Raw genomic sequence first — 16,975 nt, forward strand, 5'->3', positions numbered from 1 at the left:
TTTATTTTTTAAGTGATTGACACCACTAATATAATTAAATTTTGCCAATCTAATGCTGATATTCCTTATAAAGGACTTTTATTCCTTAAAAAGTGCTCAACCATGCTCATTGTTTGCTCCAAGAAGATCCAAAAGTATGGTAGTAATGATCGTATGAGATGAGATAACTCTATGTCGGCTGTAAATAAATATGTTGTTTGAGAATAATTAATTAAAACCCTGTAAATAGTTTAACACTTAGGAGGTACATAACCTGTAATATTGTAGTGATTGTAAGTGATTGAGGGGGGTGTATAAAAGTATGTACGTGTACACGTATGTATGAGTATATATGTGTATCTGTGGGCAAGTGCAGGTGTGTATGCATGTATAGATAGATAGATAGACAGATAGATAGATATATAGAGAGATTCTAGGAAATTCTAAAATGTATACTATGTATGTGTGGATCTGTGTATATGTGTCTAGATATGTGTACACTAGGAGTGGACGATATGGCCCTAAAATAATATCACAATATTTCGTGGTATTTTCGCGATAACGATACTCTTGGCGATATGACAAAACACTGAATTTAAAAATATATATTTTAAGAATACACTACTGCAACTAAATAAAAAGAATATATATTATTACATACAATATGATATTGCACCCCCGAACTGAAAATTTTTTATCCAATTTTTAACAGAAGTTAATGATTTAGAATGTCTTGATGCTAGTAATGTACTCCATATATCGCCATCAATCCAGGGTTAAAGTATAAATAAATATAAAATAAATGATACTGAAAAGATATAATCTGTCCCTAGTAGATATATAATGGGAAATGGGGTGGGTGATATGGCACGATAATTTAGGGCAAATTATCGTTCAAGATATTTAAAATTTTTGTCAAAATTATCGTGTACGATACAATATGGCACCCCATAGGTACACCTATGCATAGAAGATTGTACTTTTATGGTATATCTTGTCAACAATACTTACTGATGTGAAAAATTTGTAAAGAAATAATTTGTACGATTCCTTTTTAATAAACACATAAAAAAATAGAAAAAAAAGTACTGTGTCCTGATGATGTCACGACTGTATGCGAAATTCATATAGACAGAATAACAAGCCTTAAGATTAGTAGCTGAATGGTTTGCCTGTAATTAAATGTATGAAATATTTTATTTGTGATGATATTAGAGGATTAGAATTTTGTCATTAAATGTTAAACGCTGCATACATTCGTTAACCATTGTAAAACACAAGAACCACTCCAAACCTGTTTAAAAATGAATGAAAGGAATCCTCAAAAACTCCATGTTTCAACATTGCCAATCGCATTTTTTTGCACAGGATTACTAATTAGCGTCTTCTATCAGTAGGAGCAGACTGCTCCGCTCTCCTCGTTACAACTTCTCCCGAAGGCCCGGTGTGAATTATTGATTTGAGTGAACTCGTGAACGTTCACTTGTGTCCTAGGGAGCTAATTATACAGGGCTAATTAATCCCTCTTTTAAAGTCTTCCCTTCTTTTTTTCGTTTTCGTCTTTCCGTTGTCTTCCTCCCGTCCTAGGACTGATTCTGAAGAGCGAGTTGGCGCGGTCGTCATGCTCCGAGCGAGGAGGGTCACAGTCCAAAGGGGTGGAGAGAATCGCCCTTGGCTCCCACAGCAACTCTGCATTTCAGCCAATCACGGCGAGCTGCAAAATCATGCCTCAGCCTCAGGTACCCAGTCCTGCGGAGTCACCTGGTAAATCGTTCCAGCCAATCACCATGAGCTGCAAGATCGTGTCTGGTGAGTTAATATGGTTTGGTTATTCATTTGTTTGTATTTTTGTGGCATTTTGTCCTTTGGCTCTTTCTTTTTTTGGCTGGTTATAAAGTTTATATTGATGTAAGCAATACCACCAACAAAACTAATGGAAGAAAAATAAGAATAAGCATCTAAACATACAAATAATTAGTAAAAAAAAGTACGTTCAGTTATTTTATTTGGACTATTGTTAATTAGTATAAATTACACCACACTTATTTTCGACCTGCACTGTGATCGGCTGAGTGGCATTCTATTAGTGTCATTATCAGCCAGTAATGCACTGTTACCGAAGCTCTCCATGTATTACTCCACCACATACAGGTAACCTAGCAACGATGCAGCGCTTACAAACCAAAGAGCGCAGCTACAAACAGAGCAGCAATGGAAATATTTAAACTATTTTTATAACCAAACAGATCATAGTTTCTCGTCTTTTTTAACTCAATTTTTTTTTTGATAAACAATAAAGTAATTGTGGTATAATCGCAAAAATACACTTGAGGTTTGTGCTAGAACGTGCCTGCGACCTCGTGCCTATGACTGCAGCACAGCAGTGACGTTAAAGCACTCCCTCTCGTGTATAATTGCTTTAGTAGGGATGTAATGATGCACTATGCTCACGAATGGATTCATGATTTGGAACACATTTTGAATACTTTATTTAAACAATGCTAAATGCACCTCATATAAATGCTCAATGTGTGCATATTTGTATAAGTGCTATTTATTATTAAGTGTTATACCCAGGCTCAGCTCCCAAAAGCCAAAAAAACAACAAATCCAAAACAAACCCTTCTCAGAGGCTCCAACAAAAATGATGGATGGCTAACTCTGGCTGTCAAAAAGTGATTGGCATGAAAAAGCAGTTGTTTGATTGGCTTCAGTCTAAAATGATTGACATGTCCTCCATCCATTGCCTACGCCCACTGGTTCTCTAGCCTGCACTAGCATAATTCTGACCTCTGGTGTTCAAGTAACGCAACTGCATGAGATTTCATACAACCAATATTTTTCTGTTATGATGCATCGCTGCATCCCTATTATTAAGTATTTGTTATACATTTCCATTTCAGACTAAATATTACTGTTGTTTTGCTGTTTTTCTCGGGTTTTGAGTGCTCGTTTCTGACTCAGCTCTTGATCGGTCCGGACGCAAGACAGTCACGGGCCCTGCATTGTTTAATATCGTGATATATATTGGCGAAACAATAAAACATTTGCAATGTAAAGTTTTTCTAATATCGTGCAGCCCTACTTTAAATGCAAACCCTGTGTTTGGTGATGTCCATGCGTTCCAGACTTTGGGTAGTCATTGCCTGCAAAGGATTTAACAATTTAAAAGTATTTAAAAATGAACATTTTATTTATGCTGAAGTTCATTTGTCCAATTACTTTTGAGCTGTAATATGGGATATTTGGGATATTTTTGTTCAACTGCTTGAATTAAAGCTGAAAGTTAACGATCTGGGCTTGAAATGAAACAAATGAGATAGAATTGAAGATTGTGTTACTGTTTTAATACTTATGGGCCTTACTGAATGTAAGGGATTACAGCGAGCATTATCCTAGGTAGAAGGTAGAATCACGGTTGTATGTAATAGCTTTTCAAAGGCAGGAGTGTAGCGCTCACCATACTCAATATCCATATTCAAATGATAATTTATCATTTTTATATCATCACTATAAATGAAGACTACAGTTGCTGGCTGACAGATTGCCTGAACAGTTCATCTGTACGACTATCCTGCTTCTCTTAAAGTCTGTCAACTTGGAGAAATTGCAGGGAAGAGAGAAGAGTTGCAGAGTTTGTATGCAGAGTTTTTAAATTCATTCAATTTTATCAAATGGATTATGATGGACAAAGACAGAAAACCCAGTTCATTGTGTTTTCTTAGAGAAAGTAAGGTTAGACTATGGTGATAAAGAGAAGGAGTGAAGATGATACAACAGAAAGACAAAGATAAAAGATATGGATTTCAGAGAGAGAGAATGGAGAGATGAGATTATAGAGATAGAGGAAGTGGTAGCGAGAAAGTGACTCTGAGTCATTTGTCCTTTCATTGACAAGTACAAATTGTAAATGCTACTTTTATTGTGAGCCAGGAAAATACGCACACTATTGTACCTTTTCCCATGACTCAGGAAGATGTGTCATGAGTGCAGGTTGCCATAGCGACCGCATTGCTGAGCAATGAGGCAAATGTGTAGTGAGATATGGCTGGAATCAATGTTCCAGCCCCGAGTGTGTGCGTGTGAGTGTGTGTGTGTGTGTGTGTGTGTGTGTGTGTGTGTTCGTTTTTATTTCTAGTATAAAGTATATAGTCCTACCAAAGTCTTATGATCTTTTGATCCTCATCTTTTTTGTTTTGTACCACACACACACACACACATACACACACGCACACACTCCCACACACCCTCTCAGAGCCCACTGAATCAAGTATACATGAGGGCTTGGTGTGGGGGTGTTTGGAACTCTGGGCTGTATAACTAATGCATGAGCTGTTACAGCCACCCTTTCTCTAAACCCTGTGGGGGACGTCAGCGGGGATCCAGGTGGTCAGATTAAAGATGAAAAGCCCACCACAATGCCTTAAAAAACACCCTTTATACTTTTAATGTGTGCTTTTTATTTAATCAGATGGATGGATATCAGCAGGAACATCAATGAGTCTCTCTTAAGAGTGTGTGTGGTTTGTCATGTGGTGATTTTGAGTGATTCAGTGCCCATGTGCAGAAGGGAAAAAGGAAAAAAGAAACTGGAAGCTGCAGTTATCCTTACAACCTGACTGATAAAATTCATACTCAAGGCAAGGATTATAAAGTTTTGGGAAAATGTAAGTTTTTAAGTGTGCCTTACATTACGAAAAATACAGTACTCAGATTTTATAAATATAATAGTCTGTTTTTTATGAGTGTTGCTCAAGAGTAAAGGTGGGATAGGGGCCTTCCCCAAATGAACATAATGGAATACAAAATCTTTGTACAACCAAACTGTTTGTTGTCTACTGTTGTGTACTGTTTGTAGAGCGTTTCTCCCTCTGTTTGGTTTGGTTTCACACAGACATAAACCTAAATGCACTAAAATTTGCACAAATAAACTGTGAGCACATTGTCTCCTCTGATTGGTCAGAGCTGTCTGGCATAGGAGCAAGAAATTAAACAGTGTTTTAAATAGGATGTGCAGTGCAGATGTACATGTAGTAATTGTAGTCCTGGGGCTGCAAGCAGTGAACGCAGCACACACCCCGTGTGTAAACAGCATGGAGCAGTAGAGACAGTGTTTGTTCATAGCTGTGTTAATTAGCGTTATTTGGCCAATATATCAGATTAAACTGCACCTTGTCAGCAGTTTAGCTTAAATAAAATGAGGAGTATATTTGATAGCTGAGTCAGATCTAAACCACAAGTAAACCGTTCCAAAGTTTGTTTGGGAGCGGACCGAGACCACCTCCACTAGCAGGTCTCGATTCGGTTGTTTTGATCCGCACCCGATTCTGATTACTGTTTTCACACCTGCTCAATCAAATCACACTAAGGTTACAAATGAACCAGAGTCTGTTTTAACTAAACCAAATAGTGCTGGTGTGAAAACGCCCTAACCCTTAGAAGTGAATCAAGCCAACAAGGCTTCAGCCTCGAGCCACGTGATTGGTTTGGACTGGAATGTGTCCAGTTGAGATTTTTTTTTTATATATGAATCGACAGTGGTGGGTTTTATTAATGTGTATTTCCTGTTGTTTCCCTACAGGAAGTCCTTCAGCCAAACAGAGTGCTTCAGCCCAGGGTGCCAGATCCCCTGCTCCCAAAGTCTCCGCTAGCGGCTTCCTCTCATCCGGAGTCAAGGTGAGTGATGCAGAGAAAGAGAAAGAAACAGTTGGAAATCTGGGAGTAACTGGTACATGCAGTTTGATGATGCAGTTTAGTAGCTTGCATATTGTCACTGTTCTATGAAACACACTTATCTCCATTTTTGTAGACTTTTAGTTTACTACATAATTTGAACAGACAAACTGTCCCTTACACTGTGCCAAAATTTCTTGATGAACTGATCAATAGAAACTCTTTAAAATGACCTGAAATAAACTCTTTTTACATTGACTTCCATTAAAAGTTTACAAGGTTTTTTTCTCTATCTTGTAAAGTTGCTGTTTTGGAGATAATTGTGTTTCATTGGACAGCAACGATATGCAGTGTGATGATAAATGCAGTTAAGTAGCTGGTATTTGCAGTTTGATGATAAATGCAGTTGACTAACTGGTATATTCAGTGTGCTGATAAAGAAATGCAGTCAAGTAGCTGGTATATGCAGTGTGATGATAAATGCAGTCGAGTAGCTGGTATATGCAGTGTGATGATAAAGAAATGCAGTTGAGTAGCTGGTATATGCAGTGTGATGATACAGAAATGCAGTTGAGTAGCAGGTATATGCCGTGTGATGATAAAGAAATGTAGTCGAGTAGCTGGTATATGCAGTGTGATGATAAATGCAGTTGAGTAGCTGGTATATGCAGTGTGATGATGAATGCAGTTGAGTAGCTGGTATATGCAATGTGATGATAAATGCAGTTGAGTAGCTGGTATATGCAGTGTGATGATAAAGAAATGCAATTGAGTAGCTGACATATCCAGTGTGAAGATAAAGAAATGTAGTTAAGTAACTGGTATATGCAGTGTGATGATAAAGAAGTGCAGTTGAGTAGCTGGTATATGCGATGTGATGATAAAGAAATGTAGTTGAGTAGCTGGTATATGCAGTTTGCTGATAAAGAAATGCAGTTGAGTAGCTGGTATATGCAGTTTGCTGATAAAGACATGCAGTTGAGTAAATGGTGTATGCAGTGTGATTATAAACAAATGCAGTTGAGGAGCTAGTATATGTAGTGTGTTGATAAAAAATGCAGTTGAGTAGCTGGTATATGCAGTGTAATGGTAAAGAAATGCAGTTGAGTAGCTGGTATATGCAGTGTGATGATAAAGAAATGCAGTTGAGTAGATGGTAGATGCAGTGTGATTATAAAGAAATGCAGTTGAGGAGCTAGTATATGCAGTGTGTTGATAAAAATGCAGTTGAGTAGCTGGTATATGCAGTGTGTTAAAGAAATGCAGTTGAATAGCTGTTGTATGCAGTGTGATGATAAAGAAATGCAGTTGAGTAGCTGGTATATGCAGTTTGATGATAAAGAAATGCAGTTGAGTAGCTGGTAGATGCAGTGTGATGATAAAGAAATGCAGTTGATTAGCTGGAATATGCAGTGTGATGATAAAGAAATGCAGTAGAGTAGCTGGTATATGCAGTGTGATGATAAAGAAATGCAGTTGAATAGCTGGTGTATGCAGTGGAATGATAAAGGAATGCAGTTGAGGAGCTGGTGTATGCAGTGTGATGATTAATGCAGGTGAGTAGCTGGTATATGCAGTGTGCTGATTTAAGAAATGCAGTCGAGTAGCTGGTATATGCAGTGTGATGATTAATGCAGTCCAGTAGCTAAAGTCGAGTTTCCGGCGCTGACGAGAGCGGCAGCCTTCCAGCAGCTCCGTGTAGCGTTTCACCTTAAGTGAACTTTTTTCACTGTTTACTTTCTTTTTTCGTCTCTTACTACGCTGTAGTGTGTGTTAATATGTATCCCATGGATACGGATCGCCAAACTCTGCACATGGGCTGCAGAAACTTTGTTTACTCGAGGGAAGAACTTCTCGCGCTGAGAACAAAGAGCCGCGCCGGCGCGAGGCACCCCATTCCGACGGAGCTTAACACGCCATTGTTGTTTGTGTGTACGTGCCCCCCCGAGCGGACGCGGAGGCTGCGTGTGACGTCATACACGCGACCATCGCTACGCTCCAGACACAACACCCGGATGCTTTTGTCGCTCTCTCTGGTGACTTCAACCACATCACGCTGGACTCCACACTGACTTCTTTTACCCAGTATGTGGACTGTCCCACCAGAAAAAACAGGACAATTGACCTCCTGTATGCTAACATCAGTGATGCGTACACCGCCATCCCACTGCCCCCACTTGGAAAATCTGATCACAACCTGGTTTTCCTGAAGCCTCATTACAAACCCTGTGTGATGAGGCAACCAACCACAACACGCTCCTTCAGGAAGTGGTCTCAGGAGGCAGAGGAGACCCTGAAGGACTGCTTTGCATCCACAGACTGGAGTGTGCTTCAGGACTCTCACGGTGAGGACATTGAGGGGGTAGCAGACTGCACAACTGACTATCTGAACTTTTGTATGGACATTGTGGTTCCTGTAAGAACTGTTCGCTGCTTTGCCAACAACAAGCCCTGGATTACAAGCGACGTAAAGGACCTCTTAAACAAAAAGAAGAGGGCCTTTAAAGACAAGAACCAGGAGGAGTTGAAGAATATTCAGCGTGAACTCAAGTCCTGCTTAAAGGAGGCTAAGGAGACCTACAGGAAGAAGGTTGAGCAGAAGTTACAAGTTAACAAAATGAAGGAAGTTTGGGACGGTATGAGGACAATCACAGGGTGCAAGCCAGAGTGATAGTGCAACAGCTGGTGGTGTGGAGAGAGCGAATGAACTCAATCTCTTCTATAACCGGTTTGATTGCCCTGTTTCATCCTCACCTGCTTCTGTCTGTCCTGCTATCTCAGCAACCTCAGCCTCTGCCCCACTGGACACCTCCCTACCTCTTCTGAGTGCTGCTCAGGTCTCCCTCTCACAGACTATCAGCACATCCAGTCCGCCCCCCCTCACCTCCCCCCTCCACCTCTCTGCAGACCAGGTCACAGGGGCGCTGAGGAGACTCCGCTCAGGGAAATCAGCTGGACCTGACGAGGTGAGCCCGAGACTTCTTAAGGCTTGCGCCTTTGAACTTGGGTTACCCTTGTCGAATATCTTCAACATGAGCCTGCAGTTGGGGAGGGTTCCTACGCTGTGGAAAACGTCATGCCTGTTCCCTGTTCCCAAGAAACCTCGCCCCAGTGAGCTCAATGACTTCAGGCCGGTAGCTTTGACCTCGCACATTATGAAGACCATGGAACGACTGCTTCTCCCACTCCTCAGACCCCAGGTACAGCATGCACTGGACCCTCTCCAGTTTGCATATCGGGAGAAGATTGGTGTTGAGGATGCGGTCATCTACCTCCTCCACCGAACCTACTCTCATCTTGACAAGGGGAGTAGTGCTGTGAGAATCATGTTTTTTGATTTCTCCAGTGCTTTTAACACCATCCAGCCTCCACTTCTCAGAGACAAGCTGGTGAAGATGAATGTGGATCCTCACCTGGTGTCCTGGATCACAGACTACCTCACCTGCAGACCACAGTACGTGAGGCTCACTGACGGCACATCGGAGACTGTGGTCAGTAGCACTGGAGCACCACAGGGGACTGTGCTCTCCCCCTTCCTCTTCACTCTCTACACATCAGACTTCCAGTACAACTCTGAGATGTGCCACCTGCAGAAATTCTCGGATGACACTGCCATCGTTGGGTGTGTGAAGGGTGGTCAGGAGGAGGAGTACAAGAGACAGGTGGATGACTTTGTTGCTTGGTGCCGACTGAACCAACTGCAGTTGAACATATCCAAGACCAAGGAGATGGTGGTGGACTTCCGTAGGTCTGGACCACCCTTGCAGCCAGTCTCCATCGAGGGGGTTGATGTAGAGACAGTAAAGACCTACAAGTACCTTGGTCTGCAGCTGGACAACAAACTGGATTGGTCAACAAATACAGACACCCTGTACAGGAAGGGACAGAGCCGGCTCTATTTCTTGAGCAGACTGCGGTCCTTTAACATCTGTAAGAAGCTTCTGCAGATGTTCTACCAATCAATCGTGGCCAGCATTCTCTTCTACGCTGTGGTGTGCTGGGGAGGCAACATGAAGAGGAGAGATGCATCACGGCTGGACAAGCTGGTCAGGAGGGCCGGGGCAGTGGTTGGAATGGAGCTGGACTCTCTGGTTACAATAGCTGAGAGAAGGACTTTGGATAAACTGCTTTCTATCATGAACAATGATAGTCACCCACTTCACACCACCATCATGAAGCAGAGGAGTGTGTTCAGTGGCAGACTGCTGTCACAGAGCTGCACAACAGACAGACTCAGAAAATCCTTCATTCCGAGAGCCATCAGACTCTTTAACTCCTCCCATCGGGGACGGGATGCTGCTGACAACTGAGTTTAATCCAGGCACACCACTTGGACATTATTCAACAACTTAATTATTTATATTAACACTTCCCCAACCTCGCTTACATTTAAGTATACCTTACTCATGATTGGGTATTCACATTTTCACATTCTCTTTTTAGAACTGTCTTGTAACGTATGCATACGTATATTATATTATATTTCTATGTCACATCAGTCACTTTCGTAATCGATGTCATTGCACTTTACTCTGTTAATTATTTAATTATTTATGACCATAAGCAACATCTACTGCACTGCTCTGTTTACAGATAGATCCTTACCTTGTATAGTTATTTTTTTATTTTTTTTTTATAGCCTTATATATTTTCTATTCTTCTGTGTTTTGATTTGTCTGAGTATGTTTCTTATTGTATTGTGTTGTTGCTGCTGGATGCCTAAATTTCCTTCGGGATAAATAAAGTATCTATCTATCTATCTATCTAGCTGGTATATGCAGTGTGATGATTAATGCAGTCGAGTAGCTGGTATATGCAGTGTGATGATGCTTTCTTTTCCTCTGTCCTTTTGCTGTCCTCTCTAATGCTTTTGCCTCTTCCTTTTTCCTTTTCCTTTTCCTTCCTGTCTTTTTACTCTGTATCACATTTGTCTCTCTACCACATTTTTTTTAATCTGTCCTTTTCTTGCTCTTCTCTCTTAGTGTCTCTCCTCTCTCTGTCTTTCTTTCTTTTCAACTTCTCTGTCACACACACACACACACGTGCACGCTCTATCTGGGTTAGGTTCGGAGGGTGTTGCAGTGTTTTCTGTCCCGCCGGTACCGCAGGCTATTTTCACACACACAGATATTAATAGTTCCCAGCAGGCAGCGCAGTAAGATTCCTCAGCAGCTGTGGGTGAGCGAGTGCGTGAGAGTTCTTTAAATGGGACATCTATCTGTGGCATAATGCTGCTGTCTTCTCTGTTGAGGGCACCACTAGTCCTCTCTCACACTCATCAGCTGGATGTAAAAGTCTGGGCATCCTTGGCCAAATGACACTACTTTTTAAATTGCGAAATAGTAAGCATATACCCTCTGTAACTAATCAAAGTTATTAACGTGATCTGTTGAGTGAACATCTGCTCCAGCGAACATCACCCAGCTTTGCCAAACTTTTACACAAATCAATCCACACTGTTCTCAAACAGAGTTCCCCAACTACCTACCACCACCAGATCAGGAGCATCTATTGCTACCTTTAAGAAACTCCTGAAGACAGAGCTCTTCAAAGAGCAACTACTCTTTTATTACCTCTAACAAACTAACTACTTCTAAGCTCTTTTCCTTCTCCTCCTCTAAACCCTCTATTCTTCTTCTGCCTCATTCAGGCCATGTCTAAAAATGTTTTGCATTGGACTTCTAGGTCCTCTATTGCTAATATACCTTGGCTCGCGATCGCCCACAAACAGAGCTGAAGCCAGGCAGAGACGCTGTCTCGTCAGAAAGGAGCTAACAGTGCTAAGAACAGCATGGCAGTTCATTCCTCTGTTGTTTGTGTAAATAACACATCAGTGTTTTATGCTTTGCCCAGTAATTTAGAGCTTAGAAACAAATGGTTAGAATTGGTCTATGGAACACCACCAGCGACATACAATTGAGATACGTAGGTGTATGTTTAGAATAGTTCTGTTCACACTAGTTAAAAGTAAAAATCCACCCCTGAGCCAACAAAACCCAGGGGTGGATTTTTAAGTTCTGGACCTGGACTACCCACTCCTGTGTGTGCCTATAGGTTTACATAGGATCTCCGGTGGATTTTGTGTTTTACAGAGACTTTAAGACTAGGTCAGGGGCTGAACTGCACTTGGCAGGGCATCACACACACGTTGTAAAGTAACATGTGACATTTTAAAGACTGTTATAAGTGTAAAAACTTGGTCTTAAAATGTATTGTCCGTCTCTTCCGTGCCTCCTGGTGTTAGCCAATCAGAGGCGATATGTTTGCATGTATGAATATTCATGATCAAGAGCCGAAATCCTATTGCTTCTTACCGCCCACTGGATCACCAGAGCACTTTTTCTCACAAAAAAACAGCTCACGTCATTCATTTATACTAGAGACCAAAACTAGACAGTTTAAAATGAATAAAAAAACGAAGGAATGTCACCTTTAAATAATCCAGTATTGGCTGTGCAGTAAAACAGACTTCATATTCTGCAGTAAAATGGTTTGTTTAATCTCTTTATAGTTACAGATGCACCTTAATACTTGAGCTATTTTTATTAACTACATACATTTATGACATGCTATGATCTTTTTGCAGGTCATCATTAAGCAGGAGCCAGGGGAAGTGACGACGCAACCATCACAACATCAACAACAGACAGCATCCATCGGGACGACACAGCAGCATCAATATGTGACTGTGAAGGGCGGTCACATGATTGCTATGTCACCACAAAAGAGTGGGTCAGGAGGTGGAGCCACATCCAGCAAGGTAAGTTAAAAGACATCCATTATAATAATAATACTCATTTTTTATAGTAATGATTGTAATATTAGAATGAACGTTTTTGGGAAAACTGTACAGTTGAAAGGAGACTCGAGTTTCCTGCTGGGCCTCTATCATGAATACAAGATGAGATATAATTGGATATGGAGGTATACATGTTCTATATGGCATCTTGCAGCACATTTTTCCACATATGTGGTAGCTGGGCCTGTAGATCCTGCTCTACACTTAGGTTGCTAAATTTGGCATGCCTAGGAAACTCTTGCCTGCTGAAAAATCCAATTTAAAAGTCCTGCTTTGAGAAGCAGCACATGTGAATGCAGAATATTCCGCTCATCTTTTTAATTGCTTATTTACATTGTAAGAATTGGGAAACAACAAACGGTTATAATACAGTGGCGTAATACAAGATTTGCCCCTTACAGACTTTTGCATTTGACATACTTTTATTTTATTAGGAGAAAAAACTATCCAAACCAGTCTATCCCTGTGTAAAATTCAGGAATCAAGAAATTACTTAAACAGACCGTGTCTGACAACATGAAGCTGAATGATCTCAAAAAGGGACATCTTATGCTACAAACAGATAAGAAAACAAAGTCATTGATCTTCTATCGGTCTGGAAAAGTTTACAAAGTCGTTTCTAAAGCTTTAAGACTCCAGTAAACCACAGTGAGAGTTATTATCCACTAATGGAGAAAACATGGAACACTGGTGAACCTTCCCAGGAGTGACTGGCTGACCGAAATTATTCCAAAAGGGCATGAACAACTCATCTAGGAGGTCTCAAAAGACCCCAGAACAACATTTAAAGAACTGCAGGTCTCACTTAAAGCCTCAGTTAAGGTCAGTGTTAATGATTCAATAATAAGAAAGAGACTGGGCGAACATTGTATCCATGGTAGAGTTGCATGGCAAAAACCACTACTGACCAAAAAGAAAACGGCGCCCTATTTTACATTGACTGATGTGTGCATGCCCCATTACATCAGGCGTAAAACTAACTCAATTTCAGAAAAAGATCATCATACTGAACGTAAAACATAGTGGGAGTGAAGTGCGGTCTGAGCCTGTTTTGCTGCTTCTGGGCCTGGACATTATCATCTAAAAATTGCTGTTTATCTTTGTCTGATTAAAGTTTGTTTGATAATCGGAAAAATATCAGTATGACAAAAAAGCAAAAATAAAAAAAAAATGTCTTTAGGGGGTCAAATACTTTTCACGCCACTGTACACGGCATCAGTGTGTTTTTCCTATTATTTCTGCAAAGCCAGATATGTTAACTCTGAAACGGAGCATCTGGTAGGACCTGAGCAACCATGCTAATGGCACTGATGCAAGAGCTACTGTGAACATGGGGATATCAGAACTGCAATTGCAAATCTTCTTTTTAGTATGCTAACTGCAATTGCACATTTTCACCAAAAACTTGTATGTGTTTGTCTGCAGATGCTGGGGATTCCTGTCAGTCCTGCTCTTCAGTCTGCAGTTAAACAGGTGGCCATAAGCAGCGGCCAGATCCTGGTTGCCAAGTCCAGCCCGGTTGTCTCTAAAGTGATGGGCCAGAAGCAGGTTGTGGCTCAAGGTGTTGCTAAGGCACTTGTTTCGGGAGGCGGAGCTGGTGTTGCAGGAAGTGCAGGACAGCAGGTGCATAATGTTACCAAGGCCTCAGGATCAGGAGTTGGAGGCAAGAGTGGAGGTTAGTGGTCAAAAGCCTTTATTTATTTATTTGGTCCCCCAAAGTCAATTCATTACTGTATTAGTAATACTAGCAACAAATCTGCAGAGACTATAGCTTTAAAAAAAAGTATTCTCGCCTCGACTAAAACACTGCCCTGATTCTTTAACTCTTTAACATTATCTTTATTGCAAACTGAGAAATGAAAATGTATCCAATTAAAATCTTTTGAACATATTGGTGTACAAAAATCAAATCAAGTTTGTTGTCTTAATATAATAATATCATAATAACAGGTGTACAAGGAATGAAAAATATAGGCCCATAGTCTACCTTAGTAGTTAGAAAACAACATATGCAAAGAATAATCTTACAAAATTAAGAAAAGTTGTGTAATATCTTGTTAGTGAGATACTTTATCTGATAAGAAGGTTGTTGAGGAGTCTGATGGCCTGGGGGAAGAAGCTGTCTCTGAACCAGCTGGTCCTAGTCTTTTTTGCTTCTTTATCTCCTGCCACTGAGCAGCTGGGAGAACATTTATGGCCTTTATAATCTTCCTGGACTTTCTCAGACAGCGGCTGATGTGTAAATCCCAAAGGTTTGGAAGCTGTTTGTATATCAGTCAGCCAATATGTACTGCCTCCTTCCTTTACTCACAGTCTGCGCATTACTGGGCTCATCTTTGATCAGGTTTATCAGGCCAGTCAAAGGAAGATGAAGTTCTCTAAAGTTTCTTGCTGTGCTATGATGCTAACCCTCAGGGGCAGTGAATATTACAGCAGCTTCAGAGGCAGAGAGGAAGTCTAGATCTCGATCTGCGTTTGAATTCTTAAAGCTTCACAGAGCAGGAGTGCTGATCTAGGATCTGTTTTTGTCAGTAGGGTTGTGGTAAAAATAAATTTATTCTGGATCAGCACTCCTCCTTTGAGCTGCTTTATGAATACAAAACCAGGTTCAGGTCCCACACAGCAGTGTTTTTTAATTTTTTTATTCTGTTTGGGATATCTGCAGACTAAGAACTTAAGTTAATCATGTCCAAATATTTTTATTTGTATAAACTAATGTAATTTTTCCCTTTTGATACTGTTTTTGATGACGCAAGTCGATACAAATGCTGTAAATCTCAGTACCAGTACTCTATAACTGTGCTTAGCATTTGTTTACCAAATGACTGGATGCCTTTCTGTGTGTAAGTTTCACTTAAGTGACTTGAGTAGCACTGCTGAGGTAATCTTTTGTCTAAAATGGCACTGCTGAGGTAAATGTTTGACTAGAGTTTTGTGTTTTTTATATATATATTTTTTTTTATTTATTTATAGCTTTGCGATTATTTTCTTTTTTTTAAAGCAAGGGAAAAATACATTAAGGCTATGTAATTAATTTATTGGTAAAAATGAAATGATTTAATGAAATCCTGCAAAAAGAATGTTCAGTATTGTGCCTTTGGGCAAATGTTCCTTTTTTTTTTTATCAGCTTCGGTGTTGGTAGAAGTTGTCGGATTACGTTACTTAGGGTCAAACATTTCACACAGAACCTACTAGCAAGAGATTAGGCAGTATCTTATTTTCCTTTATCGCATACTGTCTCAAAATACTACAGAAGTATATGGTATTAGCAGAGACAGTAATAACTGGGAGCATTACAGTGGTGCTTAAAAGTGGTGTTTCACAGATGGGATATGATTCTTATGCTAAAATGCAGTGTTCTCCTTTCTCCAAACATAAAGCTTTTGATTATTTTTACTTAGCAAAAAGTTTAGTTTTGCTCTCATCTGTCCAACAACTTTCTTCCAGTAGCCTTGTGGCATGTCCACGTGATTTTTAACAAACTGCAACAAACATCAATGTTCTTTTTTGTAGAGCAGTGGCTTTCTCCTTGCAACCCTTCCATGCAAATCATTGTTGTTCAGTGTTCTCCTGATAGTACTCATGAAGATTAAAGGAGAACTCTGGTGTAAAATGGACTTTTGTTGTAGTAAAACATGATAAACATAAAACAAGTACTTATCTTAGATGAGTAGCACACCTCTATTCTCCCACAGTGTTTCGAGATCCAGTGATTTTAAAAGTTTGTGCAAACACCCTTCAGACTGAGTGACACGGAGCATTATTTGTCCTGATAAATCACTTTTTCCACCGTTATCCAGCTCAAAGTAGCTTCACACCTCCTTGCTAGAATCCGGATAGCATAGCACAGGGTTCATACGGTCATGAAAAACCTGGAAAAGTAATTGAATTTGAAAATAGCGATTTCCAGGCCTGGATAAGTTTTGGAAAAATATTTTGAGCTAACAAAATATGTCGCCTCAATTCAGTAATTTAGCCCTACACAATGGAGCTCTCAGGATCTGACACATTTTATGAACAAAAATTGTGTCAACATTTTTATCAGATTCATTTTAGGCCTACTATTTTAATTTTAATTATAGTTTTAGTTGATGTTTGGTTTTACTGTCTATGTTTGCACTGATGTTTTAAAAATTGTATGGTCATGAAAATGTGACTTGAAGGCGTGGAAAAGTCATGGAAAAATCATGGAAATTTATTGGTTAAAAAGTGTATGAACCCTGATAGCAGCCGGCAAGCTTATAGGATGTAAACAGAGGTTTTTAATAAGCTTCTTGTGCACTTTTTAAGTTATAAATGCCTGTTAAGGGCTCTCCGGATTTATCGGGGCAAATTATGCCCAGTGTCGCCCATTCTGAAGGATTTTTGGACAAACTGTTAAAATTACTGGATCTCGGAACACTGTGGGAGAACGGAGGTGTGCTATTCATCAGGGGTAAGTACTTTTTTATCATGTTTTACTGTAACAAAAGTCCATTTTACACCAGAGCTCTCCTTTAACATTAGCCAATGTGAGAGAGGGG

The 16,975-nt window shown here is 40.1% G+C and overlaps 1 protein-coding gene across 2 annotated transcripts in view; it reads left to right on the top strand.

Moving 5' to 3' along the window:
- yeats2 (YEATS domain containing 2) overlaps window positions 1–16,975 on the top strand; it is a 74,919-nt gene that overhangs the window by 19,567 nt on the left and 38,377 nt on the right. For both annotated transcript variants that reach the window (XM_022673143.2, XM_022673144.2), the window contains exons 11-14: window positions 1,567–1,788; window positions 5,561–5,655; window positions 12,239–12,412; window positions 13,877–14,126. In XM_022673143.2, the coding sequence (XP_022528864.2) occupies window positions 1,567–1,788; window positions 5,561–5,655; window positions 12,239–12,412; window positions 13,877–14,126 (741 nt within the window). The remainder of the gene's footprint in view (window positions 1–1,566; window positions 1,789–5,560; window positions 5,656–12,238; window positions 12,413–13,876; window positions 14,127–16,975) is intronic.

The sequence above is a fragment of the Astyanax mexicanus genome, chromosome 4 (genome assembly GCF_023375975.1).
Source record: "Astyanax mexicanus isolate ESR-SI-001 chromosome 4, AstMex3_surface, whole genome shotgun sequence".
NCBI lineage: Eukaryota > Metazoa > Chordata > Actinopteri > Characiformes > Acestrorhamphidae > Astyanax > Astyanax mexicanus.